This window comes from Mercurialis annua, linkage group LG7, assembly GCF_937616625.2.
Source record: "Mercurialis annua linkage group LG7, ddMerAnnu1.2, whole genome shotgun sequence".
Taxonomy (NCBI): Eukaryota; Viridiplantae; Streptophyta; class Magnoliopsida; order Malpighiales; family Euphorbiaceae; genus Mercurialis; species Mercurialis annua.
The window spans coordinates 42,664,664-42,690,172 of record NC_065576.1 but is presented as its reverse complement, the minus strand read 5'-3'; the positions used below and the strand labels follow the sequence as shown (position 1 = coordinate 42,690,172).

The 25,509-nt window shown below is 34.0% G+C and overlaps 4 protein-coding genes across 4 annotated transcripts; all 4 read left to right on the top strand.

Moving 5' to 3' along the window:
• The first annotated feature begins 2,062 nt into the window (after positions 1-2,062).
• Positions 2,063-3,278, top strand: LOC126657212 (uncharacterized). The gene is made up of 2 exons (XM_050351872.1): positions 2,063-2,137; positions 2,658-3,278. Exons 1-2 carry the CDS (start codon positions 2,063-2,065, stop codon positions 3,276-3,278), a joined length of 696 nt encoding a protein of 231 aa, XP_050207829.1.
• A 1,558-nt stretch (positions 3,279-4,836) lies between these two features.
• On the top strand, positions 4,837-9,005 carry LOC126656378 (L-ascorbate oxidase homolog). Its single transcript, XM_050350936.2, has 8 exons — positions 4,837-5,322; positions 5,472-5,581; positions 6,364-6,634; positions 6,733-6,835; positions 6,930-7,275; positions 7,478-7,843; positions 7,944-8,022; positions 8,554-9,005. Exons 1-8 carry the CDS (start codon positions 5,182-5,184, stop codon positions 8,749-8,751), a joined length of 1,614 nt encoding a protein of 537 aa, XP_050206893.1. The 5' UTR covers positions 4,837-5,181; the 3' UTR covers positions 8,752-9,005.
• A 3,094-nt stretch (positions 9,006-12,099) lies between these two features.
• On the top strand, positions 12,100-13,149 carry LOC130014850 (glycine-rich cell wall structural protein 1-like). Its single transcript, XM_056103806.1, has one exon. The coding sequence runs from the start codon at positions 12,100-12,102 to the stop codon at positions 13,147-13,149; it is 1,050 nt and encodes a 349-aa protein (XP_055959781.1).
• Positions 13,150-14,482: 1,333 nt separating this feature from the next.
• On the top strand, positions 14,483-23,704 carry LOC126656460 (DNA repair protein RAD16). Its single transcript, XM_050351034.2, has 16 exons — positions 14,483-14,706; positions 14,904-15,023; positions 15,396-16,459; positions 17,891-18,013; positions 18,095-18,168; positions 18,715-18,778; positions 19,026-19,172; positions 19,276-19,361; positions 19,561-19,630; positions 20,115-20,240; positions 21,838-22,068; positions 22,369-22,473; positions 22,568-22,720; positions 23,046-23,134; positions 23,226-23,306; positions 23,406-23,704. Exons 1-16 carry the CDS (start codon positions 14,661-14,663, stop codon positions 23,476-23,478), a joined length of 2,652 nt encoding a protein of 883 aa, XP_050206991.1. The 5' UTR covers positions 14,483-14,660; the 3' UTR covers positions 23,479-23,704.
• Positions 23,705-25,509: the final 1,805 nt, after the last annotated feature.

Here is a 25,509-nt window from a genome sequence, read left to right as displayed (position 1 = left end):
CAAACATACCATGGGATTCCAAAGATATTGATTGGTGGATGGTTAGCGTAATGGAGCATCCATCAATGCTTATTTTAATTGTTTGACGCATCACCCAACCACTAAAAAAATTCCTATTTGATGAAAGATGAACGTGAGTAGTAGTAGTAGATTCGTCATGTTTTGTCCCGAGTCCTAGCGCCAAAATTGCCCATTTTTCTCAAGTTATGAGCGGGAGCGGTGGTGGAATTAAAACCAAACCGACCGAATAAACAAACCGATTAAAAGACATATTGTTTATTTCTATTACAAATAAATTATACTATTGTTCTTGTAATAAATTTACAAAATTGATTAATAACTGTTACTTTTAATATGAACAACTACAAAGAATGTTATTTTACTTCGTTAAATAAGAAAATCGTGTTTTTGGTTGTCTACTAATTTAATTTTCTCATTTTGTCTTCTAAGCTGTGGAGCTCGGTCGTGACTGAGTTGCATGTTCATTTGCATTCGCCTAAAACTGATCAGACAGTCTTCGTTGATAAGAGATCGAAAGATAAGAATGTAAATATATTATAACTTAACAACAGAAGTTCCATCGCTAGAGCCCAAAAAATCAGCGACATAGTTGGTCTTTAGCGACGGAAATTTCGTCGCTAAATTGAAATAATACCGACAGAATTATTCAATTTAGTAAAGGAATTTCCGTCGCTAAAGCCCAAGAAATCAGCGATAAAGTTGGTCTTTAGCGACAGAAATTACGTCGCAAAATTAAAATAATACAGGCGGAAATTCGCGACCGAAATTTCTATAGCTAAAATGTCGCGTCTTGGTCAATGATTTTGACGCAATACTGGAAGAATTTTAATTTGCCGACGAACATTTCTGTCGTTAATTTAACAACACAATTATTTTTTGTGTCCTAAATCATTAGCGACCACTACTATATCAATGGAATAAGTTTGTCGGTAATCTGTCGCTACTGTAAATTAGCGACGCGTTACATGTGTTTAGCGACGGAAATTTTCGTCTCTAAACACCTGTTTTCTAGTAGTATACCACCCTTTCAGCTATTTGTGTGATTTCTGTCATTGATCTTTTCCTTGTGGTTCTTAAGTTCCTTCTTCTTATGATTACATTGATAATTACTGCAACTTCCTTCTTCCTGTTCTTCTATTCATCTTTCTTTGTTTCTTTGTCTGCTTCCTCTTTTTGATGTTCCTTTTCTTTTTTTTCCGATGTGTGAATTTCCTCAGAGATCCCGACTCAATCAGTTTCCATATCTTTCTTCAAGTCGCAGCATTCCTCCATGTCATGTCCATAATCCTTGTGGAACTTGCAATACCTGCTCTCATCCCGTGCTTCCCTTCGTGGCCATGTCATCGGGGTCAATGTTTTCCTTGATCCACATCAGCATGTTGGCTCTTGTAGTGTTGAGTGGGCTCATTTCGATTGTCGTATCTACCGCTTGTGTAATCACCGCTTGTGTATCTGCTTTCGTTCCGCCAACGACACACCCATGTTTTTTCTAAATTTTAAAAATACTTTTCATACATGGAAAATGTATGGCAGTCTACGTCTGCGACATATCAATATCAGCAAACTCCTTTTCGAGTCGAGACATTTTCAAACGTTTTGATACGATTTTGAACATTATTGAGTCGTTTTAAAATTGAGACGTTCGAAATTTTGTTGGCTTTTCTGTCATTAAACCTTAAATTTAATGTTAATGTGGTTAGTAATTAACTTTTAATGTGATACTGATGAGAGGTATAAAGTTTGAGTTCATATATTATTATATTTTTTTGACTTAGATCTCTTTATTATAATTTGTATACATTAAATTTTTATATTTTTAAATTTACAGACGTAGTCTATTTGTCATAAAAAAAATTAACAGTGTCAAATCATATTAAAAAAATTAAAAACTTACTTTCAATAAAAAAAAGGGTTTACTATTCGCCGCCCCAAATTACTGCCCACCACCCCAAAAATTATCATTTTACCTTTATTGTAAAAAAAAAATTCTGAACCAAAAAAAAAATGTGTTCTCTCAAATGAATTTACTAATTCGATTAAAATGACGAATAACGCTCGTAATTCGTCGGGAAACGAATATCCACCATCCGAAACTAGCGTATCCGGATTTGCCGAGGTATTTTTTCTATTTTACGTTCGTTTTTAAATTTTTTTAATTTTTTTTAATATTTTTAAATGGTCCATCACCCAAAGATGGCGATGGACCACATGGGCCATCGCCCAACGATGGCCCATTGGGTCAATTGTCCCTCGGGGACGATTCCGTCCCTGAGGGACAATATTTTTCATTTTTTTTATTTAATTTAAATAAATAAATAAATTTAATTAATGAAATAAATAATTAAATGTTTTTAAATTAATTAATTTTTATTAGTTAGAGATTAATTAAATTCTATTAGTTCTAATATAAGTTTAGTGTTTTAACTAAATTTTATGTGGACTACTATTTATTTGTTAGTGTTTTTAATTAGAGTTTCGATTAAATTTAACTTTTTTTGTTAGCGAATTTTTGTATTCATGTGTTTAATGTTATTTTATAATTTTGATTTTATTTAACTAGTGTAATTTTAATTTATTTTCCTGAAAATTGTTACAATTATTTATATTAATTATTTACGTTTTGCAGGTTCATTTAGAAGATTATTGCAGTGACGGTATCGATTACAGTGAACAGTTTTTTTTATAAAAACGGGTTTGAAAGTGATACCGAAGCAATAAATTGGGCAAAGGGAATTGCTATACGGATTGGGTTTGAGCTAGTTATTTCGTCTCACAAGAAAGGGGGGTTGGTAAAACTTTTGAGATGTTGTCGGGGTGAGAGATATAGAGGGTCGCACACAGATTCAGATTCTTTTCCACGAAAGAATATGAAGACGAAGGCCTGCCAATGCCCTTTCGAAATTGTGGTGAAATTGATTAATGGCACATGGACTGTTCTTGCGAAGTCTGGGATTTCAAGTATGCACAATCATGCGTTAGCTGTGCATCCTGAGGGACACCGTCAGATGAGCGGACTGAGTGCTGCGGCCAAAATGATTGTGTGTGATATGAGTGCGGCACAAGTTAAGCCGTGTGCTATTTTGGCTGCTGTTCAAGAAAAATTTCCATCTGACAACCCTACAAGAAGACAAGTTTATAATTACAGAGATAATTTGAGAAAGTCCAGCTTTGAGGATAGAGATATGGTAGGTCAGTTTTTTCATTTGGCTCTGACGCACAACTATTTACACTGGACGCTTTCTGACGCACAACTATAGAGATATAGTTAAATTTTATTTACCTGATGACGTTTCAGCAACAAATCGTCCATCTTTCCCCTTTCTCCGTCGAATGTTCACGATTGGTCCTAAACTCTCGTCTTCAGAAGTCTCAAAATCAGCATCGTCTATCCGATCATCTTCCATCTCATCATCCTCCATCCGATCATCCTGTATCTGATAATCCATTGGCGTCTCACTAGCTCCCTCAATAGCAGGAGCCCCCTTCTTGTGTCGTCAGACTGAGGCACTCACACCACGCTTTCAAACATTTCGCTGTCCCGACTCCTCAAAATCAGCTTCAGCTATAATAGGCTTACTCTTTCCCCTGCCACCATTACCGGGTCCTTCTTTCTGCAATTATCAATTTTACAAACAATAATATTAATTAAATTATACTATTAAACTTAAGCAAATAAAAATATATTAATAAAATTCTAAATTGCAAATACTTAAATTTATTTAGTCCGTAAAATTAAAGATTATTTCTTAAAATCTAAAATAATAGCACTACCAAAATTAAATTTAATTAAATCTATATAATAAAATTTAATTAAATAAAAAATTATATTATACAACCTAAAATTGTACTACTAAAATTTAATTTAATTACACCTATAACTAATAAAATTTAATTGTATTTTTCAATTAAATTTTTTTAATTAATTATTAGGTTATTTCATTATTTATTAATCGATTAATTTTAATTTATTAAATTAAAAAAAAAAAAAAATTAAATCGGTTTGCGGCCCTCGGACGGCGGCGGCGGCCTGGCCATCGCCCGGCGATGGCGATGGTGCAGCAGACCATCGTCGGCCGATGGCAATGGTCGGCGATGGTGCACGCCATCGCCGGCAGACCATCGCTGGGCGATGGCGATGGTCTGCTGCACCATCGCCATCGGCCGGCGATGGTGCAACCGGTCATCGCCATCGACGGACGATGACCGGTTTCCATAAATAAAAAAATTAAAAAAAATTAAAAACGAAATTAAATTACTTACCGGAGGTCCCCGTCTTTTATCTTTCGTCAATTCCGACATAAATCGGCTCCGATTATCGCTTGAGATTTTGTAATGGATTTGAGAGAATTTGATTTGAGAGGAAGTTGAGAGGATGGTTTTTTGTTTTTTGAATTGAAAATAGGTTAGGGGTAGTTTGGTCAAAATTGGGGCGGTGGGTAGTAATTTGGGGCGGTAAATAGTAGTCCACTAAAAAATGCACGGGCCCAACTTAAAAATAAAATAATAGAAAAAATGAATAGAAAATGAATCCGGTCGCATTAACAACATGTAGTATACGCACTTCATTTTCGTAATGAAAAAACCTATTGTCTATAAAATTAAAAGTATAGTGACTAAACCTTAACCAATAAAAAAGAAGGAACTCAATTTAAAAAAAATGATAGTACATGAACCTAAATGTATATTTTACCTTAATTTCCTTAATTCTCGAGTAAAGTGACGTCAATAAAATCAAGTTGGTCTCCTCGACGGACGCGGCTGTGGACTAAAGAGCCTAAAAAAAGACATAAATTTTCCATGCCTAGTTAATGCATAAATTACACTGACCAGTGCAGTACTGAACTACCCACTGGCTACAGCTCATTTTTCACTTCAATTATTTACTTCTCTGCTTAATAATCTCATCACCAACCTAAACAAGAATCTATGCTCTCATTTTCTTATTATTGGCACCGACAAATTAACATTTGCCTTTGAAAAAAAGGGAAAGAAAAAGAAAAAGAAAAAGACTGAGACTTTACAGTTTATAGTTTGAAAATGCAAGTGCTTAACTTGGCTCCATAGTTTTGCTTCTCTTTTTCAAGATTTCTTTTATTATTTTTCATTCTTGCACTTGAATCCCATTTCTTGTTTGTTGGTGTTCTGTAATAACATTTTGAAATGGTGAAGTATAGAAATCTGTGGTGTTTCTTGGTAGTGGTTGAGTTGTTAGTGAGTTGCATTAATGGAGAAGACCCTTATAGATTCTATTCTTGGAATGTCACTTATGGTGATATTTACCCACTTGGTGTAAAGCAACAGGTAATTAACGTTTTTTTTTGTAACGAGGGCGTTTGTGGGAGGAACCGAATCCACGACCTTAGCAAACTGCTGCCTATAATATTGTTTCTAATTGGTTTATTTTGTTAATTAGATGTTAATGTCTAACTTTTTAATCTTGATAATGGCAGGGAATATTAATAAATGGACAGTTTCCAGGGCCACAGATTGACTCTGTCACCAATGATAATTTGATTATCAATGTTTTCAATAGCTTGGATGAGCCTTTCCTTATTTCTTGGTTTGTTTACAAAAACTTCAATATTTTTCATATCTTACTTATGTTTTGTTTTATTTATTGTAAACTCAGTTTGTTTATGTTCTGTGTATAAAAAGGTGATATGAGAAATGCCCTTATTTGTTAGAAAAATAAGAAATTTATTTGAATAATGAAGTGAATCTTAATGGATATTGGCAGAATGTGACAAGTTTTGGACCACCAAGAAAAGAAAAATATTTAGGCTTGATTCATAATTGGTATTAGGACATGTGCAGATCTGTTTTTATCCTCAAAAATGGCATTAGATACTTACATGTTGGTTAAAGTTCTCAGTTTCTTACCATCTTATGAATGGACAAAAGTTCTGGAATCTAGTTCATGCTTCCTAGTCAAGGGTTTATTCAGTTTTGTACAGATGCTTATGTTCTTCTTTTGAACCTTTTTGGATCAGCTGCAGGTTTAATTCTTTGTTTTGGAGTTTATATGAAATTAGGCCCTGTTATTAGATATATGCTACTATGTCTTTTCTAATTAAATGAACCATTGCAACTGAATTTAATTTTTGTGCTAGTGTTAGAGACCTGAATTTCATTTTCTCAAACAAGTGAACAATTAGGTGGATACAATTTTCAGAAAGAAATTTGTGAATGTTGGTAATTGCATTTCAAAACTAAGGACATTAGTACTGACTCTAGATCATTAAGAATGATGTAATTGTCGGAGCATCATCTTCAGTTATTTGCTAATACATACCTTAACAAACTCTTCTTCTAGTAAACCATAATCCATGTTATCTGTATCAGGAATGGTGTGCAGCAGAGAAGGAACTCGTGGCAAGATGGAGTTTACGGCACAAATTGCCCTATTCCGCCTGGACAGAACCTTACTTATGTGCTCCAAGTGAAGGATCAGATTGGCAGTTATTTCTACTTCCCTTCACTCGGCATGCACAAGGCTGCAGGAGGCTATGGTGGCTTCAAAATCGCAAGCCGTTCTGTCATTCCTGTTCCGTTCTCTCCTCCGGCTGGCGATTTCACCATTCTTGCAGGTGATTGGTTCAAGAAGAATCACACTGTAAGTATCATTCAGAACTAATGTTAAAGAAATATTAATAGTATTTGTAATTGGTGTATTGCCTTCTGTCTCTTATGGGTGCATATTGAATCTAACAGGATTTGAAAGCAATTTTGGATGGCGGCAGTGATCTTCCTTTCCCTGACGGGCTGCTTATTAATGGCCGTGGGGCAAATGGGTACACGTTTACAGTGGATCAAGGTAAGTTCAGTGCAGAAGTTTTCCGAGTTCAAAACCTTCATTTATATGGTGGTCCTTATGATATTAATACCACTTTGGGTTGAATATATGACAGGCAAGACTTACAGGTTCCGGATTTCTAATGTGGGACTTACGACTTCTATAAATTTCAGAATCCAAGGGCATAAGATGTTACTGGTAGAAGTTGAAGGAACTCACACACTTCAGAACACTTATGATTCCCTCGATATCCATTTGGGGCAATCTTATTCCGTATTGGTTACAGCTGATCAACCAGCACAAGATTATTACATAGCTGTCTCGACACGGTTTACCTCCCAAGTGCTCTCAACAACCTCCATTCTTCATTACAGTAATTCTGCAGGAAGTGTTTCAGGTCCTCCTCCTGGTGGGCCAACTATTCAAATCGACTGGTCTCTTGAGCAAGCACGATCTGTCAGGTATTATCCAAATTTTTCAGTCTTGAGTTGTTTATTTCTTTTCTTATGCCCGGTTGAATACATGTTTTCTATTATATCAATGTATTAAATTATGATCCTTTGATAAAGAAACATAATTTCATAGATTCAATCCCGAATGATTTATCATCATGGATGTATTGCTACCCTATGTTAATTTTTTGCATCTCATACTCGTTATCAGGCGAAATCTAAGTGCAAGTGGCCCAAGACCTAACCCCCAAGGGTCTTACCATTATGGATTGATTAATACAACTCGAACAATTAGATTACAAAATTCTGCTCCAGTGATTAATGGCAAGCAGAGATATGCTGTCAATAGTGTATCATTCATCCCTGCCGACACTCCTCTTAAACTTGCGGATCATTTCAATATACCTGGAGTTTTCTCCCTTGGAAGTATTTCTGACAACCCCACTGGCGGCGGTGCCTACCTCCAGACTTCTGTCATGGCTGCTGATTTCAGAGGTTTTGCTGAGGTTGTTTTTGAGAATCCAGAAGACACTCTGCAGTCATGGCATGTTGACGGCCACATCTTATTTGTCGTAGGGTAAGTTTTGCTCCACTTGGTTGCATTTTTACTTGCTACTTTACGACACACTGAAAATGTTCAATGTATTCATAACCTTTTTGCATATTCTGATGCACAGGATGGATGGTGGGCAATGGTCACCAGCCAGCAGATTAATTTACAATTTAAGAGACACAATTTCTCGTTCCACTGTTCAGGTAGAGAATGAACTCGTTACCAGCTTCTAGAAGTATGTGATATTTTGTGATTCAGGCACATGTTCGTCTCGAATAGTATCAGAACAAAATCAATATCTTCGTTCTTATTTCGCCAAGATGTGCGAAACTTCTAGAAATAGCCAGCTAGTGGTTTTGGATTTAACTCGTTCTGCTTTCTGCCTAATATCAAATTATCTCAGAAGCTTTAACTGGCTAGCTCTAAGAACTTGCTTACACTCAACCTATGTTGCATGGAAACTTGTTGAGTCCTATGTTTCAGTGTTTTGTTTCAAACTCTGAAACTTTACATCTATAGTCTATGTTTATGTCAAATATCCTGTTGCTGTTTTCCATTCAAAGTTTCATTTTCATTTCCTTGCAACACAGTTTGCAACTAACAATGGGATAATTATTCAACTAGTTCGCTACTTCTTGAACAATTCGCGAGTTAATTTTTTTATCATGGTTGTGTGTATATTGGTTCGAGCTATGTTCTAACTCAGGCATGTTATTTGTGTCTCTAAATTACAGGTATATCCCAAGTCATGGACTGCAGTTTACGTGCCTTTGGACAATGTTGGAATGTGGAATGTAAGGTCTGAAAACTGGGCTCAACAATATTTAGGACAGCAATTCTATCTTCGAGTGTATTCGCCAGCAAATTCATGGAGAGATGAGTATCCGATCCCATCAAATGCTCGTCGTTGTGGTAAAGCAGTAGGTTTTTGATTTGATTGATACAAACAGTGTCATGAAAGGTTGACATGTTCTTAGAGATCTAGGAGTGCGGATTCGTGTTGAAAAAGGGCTCGACTCGAGCCTATTTCACGCTATGTGTGGCATGAGTTCTCTGTTACTGTCAGACTCTTAATTTTAACAGTTTTAGCTAGATTGTTTAGTTATCATATTACATATGGAATTTGGTATTTATTCAATGTATGATTCAAAATTGTTAGCCTATGAATATTAGCATTTTCTTGTTATTTGATTATCATCTTATTGGAAGCCTGAAAAATGAAAATGGCTCTTCTTTTGTAATTTTAATTTCTGTTTGGGAGTGTTAGCTTCAGTTGGTTCAGTTCGGTTCCGAATCGATCGAAACCGGTGCCGAAATTTTCTAAATGGTCGACCGAACCATAGTTTTTCTGACCAAATGCCGAACTTTTTGGTCGGCTCGGTTTGGTTTGGTTCGGTTTGGATTTATTTCCAAAATCAAATTAAATCTTAAAATTCTAGGTAAAATATAAAAAAAAGCCCCGAAATTTAGATATAAAATTAAAAAAATCCTTATTAATTTTGAAAAGTTCGGTTCATCGGGTTTATTGGTTTTTTTGGGGTTTTAAACTCTCAAACCGAACCATTAACAAAACTCCAAACTTTTCTAAATTACCCACTAAACCAAACCATTTTCACCAATAACTGAATCAAACAACAAACTTCGATTCCGTTCGGTTCGGTTTTTTTGTCTGGTTCGACTTCTGTTGACCCCTACTTATGTTGAACTTCTATATATTCTCTGCAATGTGCCATATATGAAACTTTATCAATCCTTTGAAAATTTAACATTCACAACTTCACACCTATTACAGCTATAAATATATATTTTGACTATATCCCAACTCGGAACTCCCACCATTATAAAGTAGGAAATCCCAATGACAGAAAAACTCCAACTTTTTTAATACTATATTGTTTTTACTATAATAGAAAGTACTAATATAGTAACGAAAGTATAAAAGTAAAACTATATCTTGTCTTGCAAATTATTTTAAATAGTGCAAAAGAAATTTATTAAATTAGCATACAATCAATTTTTAATTTTTTGCAAAGTATTAATGCCTCAAGCTCAAATGTTGTGTCCCTGAGATATTAACAATATATCTGTGTGCAAAATCGAATCGACGCGGAATAATATCAAACCAGAAATTCGATTTCCTCGGTTTACCACATTAATCACTTAGAAATATTATTCTAACACTCTTATAACATTTATTATAATTTACAGTATAGTGTTATGAATACATTGAATATGCAAAAAGTTGGTGATTTAAAAATGTTCAATGTATTCATAACACTCCTTATTTTATGCATTTAAGGAATGTTCAATGTATTCATAACACTAATAATTTAAATGTGTTTATCAAAATTAAACATGTTTTAAAAAAGTTTGTTCATAAATAAAAAATGTTAAAAATTGGGGATTTTTGAGTGATTAAGCTAAACATTTACTCTTTTTATTTGGGTTCAGCTTGGATAAAAAATAATAATCAAGTTTTAATGCAAATTGAACTGGAATAATTGAATTGAGCTAAAAAAATTCTACCAAACCGACCGGTTCAATTTGAAAAAAAACGTTTTTGAAAATTAGATTCAGTTATAAAAAGGGTTAAGAAAACTAAAATGTTGGTTCGGTAGTGCAACTGCACATCCATGGAGCTTGATTATGCAGCTAATAAACTAACATTGGTGTTATCCATGCTTTTGCTTATCTAAAGTGACGAAGCATTTCACTGTATAAATATACTGTCAAATACTATAAATCGTTCCAAACATAGAGGAAAAGCGAGTTACCACCATGACTCACCAGTAAATTCTTTTAAGAACTTACTGAGCCAGATTCAGATCTTGGTTATTGAGTAGAGTTGATGAAGAAATTGAATATCCATAAATGCATTTAGATGAAGTCAGATAGTTGACTCACTCATTACATGTATATGCATGGCCTTATGCCCCTTCCTTTGACACTTTCAATTATCACATTCATTGCTATCCCACCAGCTTTTTATTGGATATATTTCACATAAATAAACATCTACTATATCTACATGCAAACTGTCGGCTTAAAGTTTTGTAAAAATATCAGTCGAATGAATAACGGTGTTGGTACAAGTGGTAAGCGGTTCGATATCGTTTAATCAAAGTCTCGAGTTGGAGTCTTATAAATGCAGAAAATTCCCACTGGCAGACTCATCCACTATGTCAGATGCGCGACGCGGATCGAAAAAATATTATTTTTATACCACTAACCAAACATTTATTTTCCAACAATACCCGCTAGCTAAATAATTTTCCATCATATATTTTTACTTATATGAACAACAAAAGGCAAAAATATACATATTTAGATCCCCACATTTATCCACTGATATTGAGTTTTTATATATTTTAAATAAATCGAAACTCTTTACTTTAAATTTTGTAAATATTAAGTTCATCCATAACGAAAATAAAATGGTGTACCTTAAGTGTTGTAAGTGCAAGCAGAATAAATTTAATTTTTTTTTAAATTTAGTTGATAAATTTTTATTTTTGTTTTTTGCTAAATCGACACTCTTAATATTTTATGACGGAATATCTATAAAATAAGGATTAAATATTAATAAATAAAAATGACAAAAAAGAACAAGCACATTGATCCAAAAACACATTATGCCAAAAAAAATTTACTTCAATTTTGCCACATCATCTAAAAGTCATATACTTTTTTCACCAAAATAAAAGAAAATCAAAATTAAATTATTATTCTTGTAAAAATGTTATTGTTTAATAACCGTAAACAAAATAAGTCGCATACGGGTTTAGAAAGAGCATATGTATCTATCTAATAATTTTAATTTTTTAAAAAAATTAACATTGAATTCAATAGTATAATTTCATCACTTTTATCAATCTCAAAATTTATGTTTTTCTAATTTTATGGTATAATTTCATCACTTTTATCAATTTCAAAATTTCTATTTTACCAATTTTATGGTATTATAAATTTTTAGTACTTTCCCTGAATTGCCCATGTTTCAAGTTAAAAACTTTTAACGTACACCTCCATGCAATGCAAGATTGGAAGAAAAAAACTACGCTGAAACCCTTCTGTTTGACTTCCATAAATGTTCCCGCTTATCGCCCAACGGTTCCAACGCGTAGCAAAAACGTTCCCATATTAATGGCTACTCAGTGGGGTTGTTTGTAATCAGCAAGTTGTTGAGCCCTATATAAGCAAACATCTGCGAGCTTGAGTAAGCAACCAAACTACACTCATCCATTTGATTTTGATCTGTTTTGTATCAATCAAGTGAAGTAATGGGTGTCTCTCAGAAATGGGTTACTGTACTTCTTCTTTTGTTATGCATTGCTTTTGAGTTGAGTGCTGTCACTTTTGGCGATGACAAGCTTGATGAGACTCGGTTTCGTGATGGTGATGATTATTGTCGTTGGGGTAGACGCTGTGGCGGTCGCTATGGTCGTGGTGGAGGACGTGGAGGAGGAGGTGGATTTGGCGGTGGAGGTGGTAGAGGTAGAGGTGGGGGTGGAGGCATTGGTGGTGGACGAGGTGGAGGACTAGGAGGAGGGGGAGGATTAGGAGGAGGTGGTGGAGCTGGTGGAGGAGGAGGACTAGGAGGTGGTGGCGGAGCTGGAGGAGGATTAGGAGGTGGCGGTGGAGCTGGTGGAGGTCTAGGAGGAGGGGGTGGAGCAGGTGGAGGACTAGGAGGTGGAGCAGGTGGAGGACTAGGAGGAGGTGGTGGAGTCGGAGGAGGTGGTGGAGCTGGAGGAGGAGGTGGAGTTGGTGGCGGTTCAGGCAGTGGTGGAGGTTTTGGAGCTGGAGGTGGTGTAGGTGGAGGTGTTGGAGGTGGTGCGGGAGGAGGTGGTGGTGGAGGAGGTGGGGGAGGAGGTGGAGGCGGTCTTGGTGGTGGTTCAGGCCATGGAGGAGGTTTTGGGGCTGGGGGTGGTGTCGGTGGCGGTCTTGGAGGTGGTGCTGGAGGAGGAGGCGGTGGAGGTGGAGGAGGAGGAGGTGGTGGTGGTGTTGGTGGCGGTTCAGGTCATGGTGGAGGGTTTGGAGCCGGAGGTGGTGTAGGTGGTGGTGTTGGAGGTGGGGCCGGAGGGGGTGGTGGTGGAGGTGGAGGAGGCGGCGGCGGTGGAGGCCTTGGTGGAGGATCAGGACATGGAGGTGGATTTGGGGCTGGTGGTGGGGTAGGCGGTGGTAGAGGTGCAGGAGGTGGTCTTGGTGGTGGCCGTGGAGGAGGTGGAGGAATTGGAATTGGAATCGGCATCGGCATAGGAGTTGGGTCTGGCTCTGGTTCTGGAACCGGCACTGGTACAGGAACCGGCAGAGGTGGTGGTGGGGGTAATTGAGCACTTCAAAACCAAATTTGTGCAACTTTTTCAGTGTTTTGTTTGTAATTTTTGTATTGCTTATGCACTCGTTGCTACCCAATTAAATTGGGTTTCATGTATTATTAATTTGTTAACAATATTTTGAAAATACTACTAGTGTTTGAATTGTTTTTATCTACTCCTCAATCTTAATTGTCATTCAAATTATAGTACAAATGTAAAACTGGCAACATTCAAATCCTTTTAGTAGCTAAATGCATTTCACAATAAACTGGAAAATGGTGGCTCATTGCGTTATTAAGAAGAAAATAACCCAAATATATGATCATATGGTTTCTGATTGAAATTTGAACCTATAAATAAACAGCTGAAACAATTGTTTTCACCATAAATTCAGCAGTGTTTTACCAAATGAGATGAATATATATTTTCCATGTTACAGCCATATAATTTGAGTTAGTGATTCATAAAACTTATAGTCTTATACATCACCAATGGACTATATATCAAATGGTGTAAGCGCTAGACAACAAACTGTTTAGCCGTTGATTCAATTCCTCACATAATTATTTTTTCTTTCCGATTATATATAAAGAAAAGCTTTCACATCATTGCCGCAAATATAAAAAAATAAACGTTCGTTAATTTTTTTTATATAATTTACGTACTCTTTTTATTATAAAAAAATCATTTTTAATACATGTTTAATACATGTTCGATATATTATCAATACATCTTTGATACAATATGTAAAAAATGAAAAATTATTTTGTATTTTTATAAACTTCAATGTACATATTTTGGAAAGTATGTAATTTTGTAATTTTCCCCCCTTTTTTTAGATTTTTTATAATATTTCCTTTATTTAGCTCTTAAAATTAATTAAGACCCATCATGTTATTATATTTTTACAATGTTAATTATCACATTCTTATCTTAACCAAAATAAAAACATTACAGTCAGACGTTATTAATTATAGTCATAATTTAAATTTGAGCTGGAAAAAAATTACACATTTAAAACATAATTATTTAAGTTGAATTATATTTTAACCTCATATTTAATAATGGGTACATTATTTTTTATTATTAATTTATAAATTATAGACACTAACTAACGCTACAAGGTTATAAATTTTATCAGTGGCTGCAAGTTTTTCATTTCACTCGATTTCTATTAAAAATATAAAAATTTTAATTAAAAAATATAAATTTTTTAATTAAAAAATATAAAAACTTGATGAATCTCAATTAATTTTTTAAGACCAAATAAATAAAAAAATATACTATAGGGACCTTTAAATGAGTTTTGCCATATACAGGTATCTTCTTAAGGACTCTTCGTGTTTCGCGCCGTTTAGCCCCCCTCTTCATTTTAACCCTTTCCCGCCGTCTTCTCTCGCACTCTTTTCTACTATTATCAAACCCAAAACCTAACTAAAACCTTTAATCTTCCCCGCCGGAAAATCCCCCACCGGAAAAACTTTAATCTCTTCTCATTCTGTCAAATCGATAATCCATTCATTAACATGAATCTCCGTTCTCGTAAAGCTCTCGCTAAACCCTTAACCGACGGTACATTTTTCTTTACTGTTCTTTTTTTTGTTTCTTCTGTATGCGGAAAACTTAGAAATTCATATTTAGGGTTTATTTGGTTGGATTGTTGAATCGATGTTATGTTCAGTGGTTTGATCGTGTTATAGTTAGTGCTATTTTAGTTTTAGTTTATTAATAGTGTATGTGTGTGTCTTTTTTTTGTTATGGTGGAACAGGGAATGATTGTGATGAAGATGAAAAAAATGAAGTCAATGTGGTTAACAGTGGCTCGGATAGTGAATCGTGTTTTGTGCCTTCAGATTCTGATGATGGCGATGACGATGATAGTAGCTCGGGTAATGAACACGTACACATGTATTTAGTCAATTGAAATGAATGCTTGTTTGGTTGATACTGATTGTTGAAGAATTTCAATTGCTAGCATTTTTTTAGAAGTATTAGTTTTATTTGAAAGGAATCAAATTAAACTTTAAAGTATATGTTTATAAATGGATTCTTGCATATGATTTGTTTTGAAGAAGGGCTTTAGGAATTGGTTAAATTAAACTTTAAAGTACATGAATTTAAATGGATTCTTGCATATGATTTGTTTTGAAGAAGGGCTTAAGGAATTGGTATTTTGGTTAGATAGATGAGGCATGTGTAAGGAAAGGGTAGGCTAGTGCATAGTGATATTATGTTATTTATGTTTTGGAATGTACTTGTAGGTGAAGAAAATAGTGTACCGGCTTCTGTCAAAATTGATCGGGCAGAGTCTTCCATGCGAAGGAATATGGGAGATGCGGCTGCGACAAATGATGATCAACAACAACAGGCACAGACATCTGGAGCAGCTCAAGTAAACTTTGTTCCAGTCAAAAAGAAGCAATATCCCTCGAAAAGGAAGAAGGATGAGTCAAAACCATTATTGATGTGGGAAATTTGGGAGGAAGAGAATGAAAAATGGATAGACGAGCATTTATCGGAAAACGTTGACACAGATGATCAACAGGGATTTGTTACTGAAACAGTTGAGCCACCAGCAGAGTTGATAATGCCTTTGTTAAGATATCAGAAGGAATGGTTGGCCTGGGCTTTGAAACAGGAAGAGTCGCCCACCAGGGGTGGAATTCTTGCGGATGAAATGGGAATGGGGAAGACTATTCAAGCAATTTCCCTTGTGCTTGCGAAACGTGAAATTCTTCGAAAATTTCACGAGTCCAATGGACCCACATTGGTATCTGGTACATCCATTGATCCTGATGTAAGCCGGCCCACATTAGTAGTTTGTCCTGTGGTTGCTGTGAGTCAGTGGGTAAGTGAGATTGATCGTTTTACCACAAAAGGAAGCACAAATGTCTTCGTTTATCATGGGACTAATAGAGGAAAGAGCCCTAAAAAATTTTCTGGTTATGATTTTGTGATAACAACATATAGTACTGTTGAGGCAGAATTCAGAAAATACATGATGCCTCCCAAGATAAAGTGTTCTTACTGTGGGAAGCCATTTTATGCAAACAAGCTTGCTACTCACCTGAAATATTTTTGTGGGCCGGATGCCATTAGAACTGCAAAGCAGTCTAAGCAAGACAAGAAAAAGCTAAAAATTGAATTATCACCTCTGGAGAAAGAAAAATCTACCAAAGTTCAGGATGATGTATTGAGGGGTAAGAGAAAACGGAAACAGCATGATAGTGGAAATGATATTGAAATTTTAGAAGTTGAACAAGCCTTACTTAAAGAGAAATCAATTCTGCATTCTATGAAGTGGGATCGTATTATTTTGGATGAGGTTAGTTGGCATGAAGTTATTGTTCTGAGTTCTATATTACATCCTCTGAATATGCAATTGACTTTGATGATACAATTTGAGTTTAAAATAAAAGGACAAAATTCACGAGGCTGAAGGAAAATTATTTTATTTAAATTAGTCAATAAATCAGGTTTATAATCCTCAGCAGTCCCTTGCACTTTTCTAAATTGAAATCTATATGCTAATCAGTTCATTATACTAGGTTGATTTATTGGCAAATGTGGTGAATGTACTGGTATTAGCCTAACGAGTTTTCTAATTGCTTCTGTGTTGGAAGTGATTAAATTATTTCGAAAAATTCTGTTGGCTTTCCTCCCAATATAAAATTTCAATTTGCTGTAGCTCATGCCGTATGAAATATTTGCCTTTAAAATACTGAATTAATCAGCAAAAGTGATAATGTTTAATTTAGATTAGTTTATATCTTATCATTCCATATTTGATTTATTCTGTAAATAGTTGAAATTGTGGTGAGGTTCCTCTCATTAAAGTGATAATGACATCATGAATCATGTTCACTTAATTGAAGCCATTTAAACAAATCTGATTGTAGGAATTTTATCAGTAACAATGTCTTACCTGCATTTAGACCAATAACTTGGAGTATGTGATATAGTTCTTGTGGTGAATCTGGAATAAGAAACTGTATTATTTATCAAAGCAGAAGGCTTTCTTCTATTTCAGTTTAATCTCACTCTCTGTAACTCTACATTTACCAATGATAATTATGCCATCCAAAATGTGTCTGTTTGTTTTATTAATAAATGTAATTGGCTCTATTTTTTTTTGACAATTTTTATTGAGTATGTTATGTAAATGGCTGATGAAAGTTTATGAAGACAAGGAACATTTTGTTATTTGTTACTAATGAATTTCATGTTTATTACATTTTTTCTTTTTGAAAATTAAACGGAAATTTGTAACTGACAAATGTTTTCAGGATTGAACAGAGTTTTCTGTTTTACTCATTTCATGTTCATGCATTTTCTTATTGTTTGTAAAATTTTAAACTTAAGCGTACTTTGTATCAACAAATTAAGAAACTGGCTTCATAGATTTTCGGAATCCTAAATCACATTAATTTTAGTGCTTTACAAAGTCAATTCATCCTAATAACTTGTATCGGTGTTAGTCAAAGAACATTTTAAAGTATGTAATACCAAATAGCACTCTTTTGTTTGTGCTGTGACATTTGATTGTATTATTTTTTCTATCAAAAAATTTTTGACAGCTTCCGTGTATTGTACTAGTATTTTTCACTCGTTCTGCAGAAAATTTGACTCATTTTACTTATTGAAATGTTAAAGTGGAAATATTTGCCTTTATAAACTCATTTAATCTACTTCCTGTATTTCTTTTTCAAATTTGTTATTCCCTTATTTTCTTTTTCCTTCTTTGCTTCCAATATAGGCTCATTATGTGAAAGATAGACGCTGTAATACTGCAAAAGCTATTTTCGCTTTAGAATCTTCATATAAATGGGCTCTAAGTGGCACTCCCCTTCAAAATCGAGTGGGAGAACTTTATTCTCTGGTGAGTTTATTGTATTTGAAGAACTGTTACTTCAGTTGTTAGCACTTTACGACCTATTTAACTGAGCTTCCATATGTACAGGTTCGCTTCTTGCAAATAGTCCCATACTCTTATTACTTGTGCAAAGATTGCGATTGCCAAACCCTCAACTATAAGTATGGTTTGATTTTTAAAATATTCTTTATCTGATTGCCTGTTTTGTGAATCTATAATAGAGTTGATTATACGCCTATGTTAACTGTAGCAGAAAATGGAATTACATTTTTATGTGTCCACCACTTCTACTGAATGACCTCTCACATTAAGTAATTGTTGTTCTGCATAATGGGGACTGACGAGCATGTAATAAATCATTACTTATTACAGCTGTATTTCACCTTCACATCACACTCTACGGTCTACCTTCAATTTAGGTATTAAAGCTCTCTAAACTTGAATCCTTTGGGAAACTCAAGCTAATTGTTGTATTCACATGTTAATAAGCAAGAGTCTGGACCATGTATTCTGTTCTTCAATCCACAGAGCAGCTGTTTTGGTCCCTGACTAGCTCATTTCTATTCTATTCTCTTCCTTTCTTTTCTCACCATCTGTCTCTGACTAATTTGTATTCACTTGATTCTTGTATAAAGTCTCAATGATGTTTGGCTGAAATTTTAAAAGACCTTTTTTCATATGGGTATTAATCCTATGCTTGCTTATAGGTCGTTTGCACAATGCTCAACCTGCCCTCATAATTCTGTGAGGCATTTTTGTTGGTGGAATAAAGTAAGCTCGACAGATCTTCTCCATTTTTCTAATTATCATATTTATATTTTAGCATGTTATTGTCATCTTATTTTGCAAGGCATTTTAATTTGTGCTCTGTAAGGATTTTTTTTAATTCTGTTAACTGCCCTCATTCATATGTAAGGCATTCTTATATATGTTCTATAAGGCATTTTTTTTCTGTAAGCCGTTGTCATAGTTCTGTGAGGAAATCTAATTTATGCCCCTAATTTTTATCCTTGTTTAGTATGTTTCTAATCCGATACAAGCTCATGGAGCTAATGAGATTGGAAGAAGGGCAATGACATTGCTTAAATACAAAGTTTTGAAGAACATAGTGCTAAGACGTACCAAAAAGGGTAGAGCTGCTGATCTTGCTCTTCCTCCTAGGATGGTAAGTTTCCAACTAGTATCTGGAATATTCATTCTTTTAGCAATGTTTACTCAGTAGCAAATTCTAGATAGTCTTATATTAATCCTGACTGTTTTTTCTCTAGGTTAAGTTGAGGCAGGATACACTGGATGTCAAAGAAGAAGATTATTATCAGTCCTTATATAATGAAAGCCAGGCACGATTTAATGCGTAAGTGATGTTTTTGCTTTGTTGATATCATCTTCAGTTTGCTCCATTATATCATTCCTAAAATTCTTTCATGCTAATGCTTTATGCTGTTGTATTTTTCTTTTAGTTAAATTGCTTTTATCTGTGCTAATGAATTAAATTAATGACCAAAAATATTGTGAAAATGCCACAAGTCTAACCAGCTATTCTTTCTCTACAGATATGTCCAGGATGGAACTGTGATGAATAACTACGCGCACATATTTGAACTTCTTATTCGTTTACGGCAGGTGATTATTTTCTTCATGATGAAAAGTTAATTTGTCAAGTTGGGGCATGAATGGACATGCTGAGCAAATCTGTCCAATTGATCAACTGTCTCTGAAAACAATAGCGGGAGAAACTTCACAATTTTGGTTTAGGGGGTTTTGTTGGGGATTTTGGTCTCTTTGACTCTACTGCAGAGTCCTGTTTCAATTTATAAATGTGAAACTATGTTCATTGTGAAATTTCATGATAATCTCTGTCTTTCTGAAATGCATTTCTTTTTGTTTGACTCAGTTAAAATAAGTATTTGAAGTTCTTTTCATAATTTAAATAATGATATAATTTTTGTTTTAAAATTACGAGTTCGTTATTTTTTGTTTTTTCCTTCTACTGGAAAGAAATTCTTCCACTAGCAGAAGAAATGAAAAGCTGTGTCCCATTAAACTTTTTGTCCTTGGGAATATTCTTGTCTGCTGATTACTAGACTCTCTTTGTACTCAATTGCAGGCAGTTGATCATCCTTACCTTGTAGTGTACTCCAAAACTGCAGCATTGCGAGGAGGAAACTTGGCTGATGCTAATGATGCAGAGCAAGTCTGTGACATTTGCCATGATCCTGCTGAAGATCCTGTGGTTAGTTTTCTTTATCTGTAATTAAGTCCTCTTTTCTTTTTTGACATATTTAGAAGTTTAGTTTGTCTTTCTCTGCACCCATTCAATCTTTTGGTTAGTTTATTCCTCCCTAGGCTAAAGCCCCTTTATGATATTTTCTATACTCTTTAGGTTCTGCTAGTTAGTGGGGTTAATATGGTGAGAAACTAAATAAAGGTTGATTCCTTTCACAGTTAAAAATCAGGAGATTAGGCTTTATAGTTCTGATAGTATGTAATTCTCATTTCTTGTTATCCAGACATTAACGTTCAATGAAAGCAAATGGAGACTTGATTCTCATGTCTATCTTTTGTTCAAAAACCATTGGGGGTACCTGAGTTACGGGGCCCTGAATTTCATGCTGTCCTTAAATCTACATGATTTTATAGAACTAGCTCTTGATCTCGTGCCACCCACAAATTATTTATCTAATTGAATTTTATAATTATTAACTTAAAAAAATGAAAAATAATTAACTATTGAAAATTATTTAGAGCAGTATATAAGTATTAACTACATTATAAATAAATCATTTTATTTTGAATAGATAATTTTATATTAAACTAAAATTTCTCTAGTAAATAGAATTTATTTAAATTTTATTTGCTTTAACTTGATTATTATATTAATAAGCATATATTCAAAATAATTTTTTTTTTTTACATTTACATGATTAGGAAATATACTATATTGTTTTTATATAGTTTGTCATATATACTAATCATAACACAAAATTAGTATCAAATTGAATAGAAATGTTATATTTACATATATTTGTTATAAAATAAAATTATATTATTAAATTGCTCATTTATCTCAAATTTTATGAAGAGCTTCAGGTAGGATTTAATCTGGAAAGCATTATACAGACATATATTTTTGTAATCCTTATATATAAAAAGCAAGACATGTGTCCTTATATGGAGCTAACACGTCGTTCTTTTTATGTATATGTATGTTATATAAATTTTTAAATTGCTGATGTGACTGACCAAATTGCAATCAGATTTTTTCGGTTGATTATTCAGAATTCACATTAAATTGGGTCTTATGCATGCGATGTCCATTTTTATAAATTAAAATGCATTACGCTTTGGCTCGTAATTCTTTTTGAATTAAAATTTTCAGTTAATGCTGCCTCTATCTTTTAAAGTTTAACTATGCAGATCTTCATGCATGAGACTTGACATTGACATTGACATGTTTGCCAAACAATTAGAAGTCATCTCGGCAAATGTCCACATTAAGAAATAAGGAATATTTATTTGCATCAGTGTGCTTCTATTCAGCCATTTTGTTGTCTATGCATGCTATTGTAGCTTGATTGCTTAAAAAAGCAAAGAATACATACATGTTGATCCTCAGTTCAATTATCTCCATTAAGTATTCTAAGTTCTAACAAGCTAAAAATATCTTGCAGTTCAATTATCCCCATCAAGTATTCTAACAAGCCAAAAGTATCCTGCAGTTCAGTTTCAATGTTGCTTGTACATGGGGGCTCTCTGCATTGTGCCTTTATAAATTTACAACCATGCTTATCACAAGCTTTTTTTTTTTTTAACCTTATTTGCTATTTCAGGTTACAAATTGTGCCCATGTATTTTGTAAGGCCTGTCTGCTTGATTTCTCTGCTTCTTTGGGACAAGTCTCATGCCCTACCTGCTCTAGTCTACTTACTGTTGATTTGACTACGAAAGCGGATGCTGGAGGTCAGATTACTAAAACAACAACAAAGGGCTTTAGAAGTTCTAGTATTATAAACAGAATACACTTAGAGGATTTTCAGACAAGCACAAAGATAGAGGCTCTGGTATGTATTTTGTTGAAGTATTCTGTTAATTTCATTTGATATTGATGTTAGTTTTGGTGATGTATAAGTCCGAAAATCCTCTTAAGAGAGAATTTAAAATTAGAGAAGAATGTTTTTTGAGTGAAAACTATTGATATGGAAGATGGAAGCTGCTGGGCAGGCAAAAAAATCTGTGAAAAAAATAATGCTGCCTTTTAGGATAGCTTCATTCATAAATAGTCATATTTTCTACTGTAGTGCTGATCACAGTTTCACAGGATTTTTTTTTTCTCATAATTTAAGAAATGTATATGGCTACAGAGAGAAGAAATTAGGTTCATGGTTGAAAGGGATGGTTCTGCAAAAGGAATTGTTTTTAGTCAGTTCACTTCGTTCTTAGATCTTATAAGCTACTCTCTCCAAAAGGTAAATTATTTTTCTTTTATCATGCATATCTTTTATTTCTATTTACTTGAATTTTCTGAAAAGACTTCAATTTAATGGAGGACCATTTGTACAGTCTGGCATAAATTGTGTTCAGTTAGTGGGAAGCATGACTTTGCCTGCAAGAGATAATGCTATCAAGAATTTTACCGAGGATCCAGATTGCAGAATTTTCTTGATGAGTTTGAAAGCCGGAGGTGTCGCTCTCAATCTAACAGTAGCATCACATGTTAGTGCTCCTCTTTTCCTTGTTCTGGTGTTTTGACTTTATGCATGATGCTCTGGTAATTTTTCCAATAGTAAGGCATTTAACATTATTTAAAGTCATTTATTTAATTAGTTTGCTTATTTATTCAATTCCGTGCTAATAAGAAAAGTGAGTGATTGCTGGTCAGCTTTCATTTTTTCAATATAATGATAGGGGCCGAGATTCTCAAGTTTGTGACAGTTTTCTTACCATTGTAATTAAAGTGTTTGTAAAATCCTAGATGTACATAGAGATCCCTCTTGTTGTGAATTATGAGTACCGTTCTAAATCACAGCTCCATGTTCAGGTTTTCCTGATGGATCCTTGGTGGAACCCAGCTGTGGAGCGACAGGCGCAGGATAGAATTCATCGTATAGGGCAATATAAACCAATAAGGTGCCGCATTTAGGTTTATAATTAGGCAAAGTGAATTTTAGATCTCTCTAGTAATTTTCTCGAGGGCTTACATTTTTGTGGGTGTTTATAGAATTGTGAGATTCGTTATCGAGAACACAATTGAGGAGAGGATTTTGCGGCTACAAGACAAAAAGGAATTAGTATTTGAAGGGTTGGTCTCTTTTAATTTGTCTTCCATATTTCTTATTTACAAATTTTGGGTTTAACCGTGCAATTTCTATTCAATTGTCTTTATGATGGCTCTTTACAGGACTGTTGGTGGCAATTCAGAGGCTCTTGGAAAACTGACAGAGGCTGATATGCGATTTTTGTTTAGCAGTTAGAAGGATATTTAACGTTGCGGATTGAAGAACCTGAAATCAGGCGAGTTGTGTTCATAATTTTGTAAATAATCATAGTAGGTTTTGCTCTAGGAAATCTGAAACTACTTCCTAGTTTGTGTATACAGATATTGGTGTTTCACATTGGAATTTTTTGTTACAACAGTTTAGCCAATTTATCTTGTAAATTATTTGGTGCTAATTAATACATGATCGGCACCATTATTCATCTGCCATGTGCTTGTTGTCGAGTCGAGGTGTTACGGTGAGGTAGTGGGTATCAGATTATTACATGAACGTAGTTTGCCTTTTAAGATTATGAACAATTTATTAATTGCATGGCATGTGTTATTATTAAATATAATTAGTCGATCAATAAGTATCACATTTATTAATACGATATTTTATGAGAAATTAAATGATTTTATTGATTGTTCAATTACATTTAATAGTGTTACCTGTCACTTAATTAATGAGTAGTTCATATAAGACTTCTCCGGATATTGATGTAGATAGATCAATGCTGTAGTTCATGAACGTTAGTTTATTTAATCTTAACAGCAGCAGGGAAAAAGGTTTAAACCTAAAATATTCAAACAAATTTTTTTGAATAATTCACGAAAATATGGTTGGAACAGACATGGCAAATGCTTATTTCATTTAAACTTCTGATAAATTGTTTTCTGATAAATTGATGGAACATTATTATAATCCTTATGATTTTAAATCATAATGATTACTGATTTATATTAGTCAGCATTTAAAGTGAAATATTTCTTCAATATATATCAATCTGATTCAATATAAATGCCCTGTCATTGTTGAATTTATCTTTTTGTTCAATCTAAACTGAATTGTTGTAGTAATTATCCTTAAAATGATAGGACAAAACGGCATTTGTTCTGAGCAATGCGGATAGGAATATACATTGGTGACATGACAATATAAACCAGATAAATATTACACCAGACTTGGATAGATGCGGAGAGTACTAGAGTGTGTACTATTTAGAAGTTTTGAGTTATACTTGAAAAAAACTTCTCTCTAAAATTTGTTCTCTCCCTTCTCTCTAGAAAAACTCACATCTTCTCTACTTTTTGAGGGTGGAAGAAGATGATCTTTCCGGATAGCCGGAAAATCATTTTCTCTCCCGCCCATAACACTATTTACTATAGATCTATTATGTTCTTTTTTATTTGAATAAAGTCTTTGGATTTGAAGTTTTTGGGTTGTGATTTGTATTTTTCATAATTGAATAAGTTAGAAGGTCTTTGGTGTTTGTAGGTACTAGATCTATCAAGGTTTTTGGTGGGTTTTTAAATTTGAGATCTGATTCTTTAAGATCTAAAATATATGTGGGGTGTTTTTAGATCTATACAAGTTTTTGAAGATCTTAAAAATGAGGATTTTTAGATCTATCAAAGTTCTTGTAGATCTATATTCAGAGAGTTTTGAAAATCCATTTAAACTTTGGTTGATCTAAAAGTAGGGAGGTTTGTTGGGTTATCTTTGTTAAAAATTCATTGAAGATGAAGATTAGAATGCTATGCTCAACCAGATCAAGCGGTTTCAAAAGCAAATCGGAAGAAGAACTATCCAAGTACTCCGTCTACGAGAAACATAGTTTCATCGTTGTTAAGTTTATGCGGAAACATAGTCACAGATTTTTTCGCACTTTTGATTATTTTTTGCTTATCCGGAATTGTTACTTAGCTTCTAATGGTTTCAAATTTGAAAGATCATAATGTATTGTGATATGACTTTCATATGTTGTAATCATATCTTCTTAATGAATTTCTATCGTTTGAAAAAAAAACTCTAACTCACGCTTTAAGTTAGAGTTTTGAAATGCAAATGAGTGAAGATAATGTATGATGCATGGAACAGACATAATAATAACCATAAATATATATAACACTAAAATTATTTAAAACGAAAGGTGAATTATAAAACTAAAACATAAACTTACTTGTATTGAAGATTTATAAATGTGCTATTTAAAGTTTTCTGTAAAACCAAGTTGTAAAGCAAGCT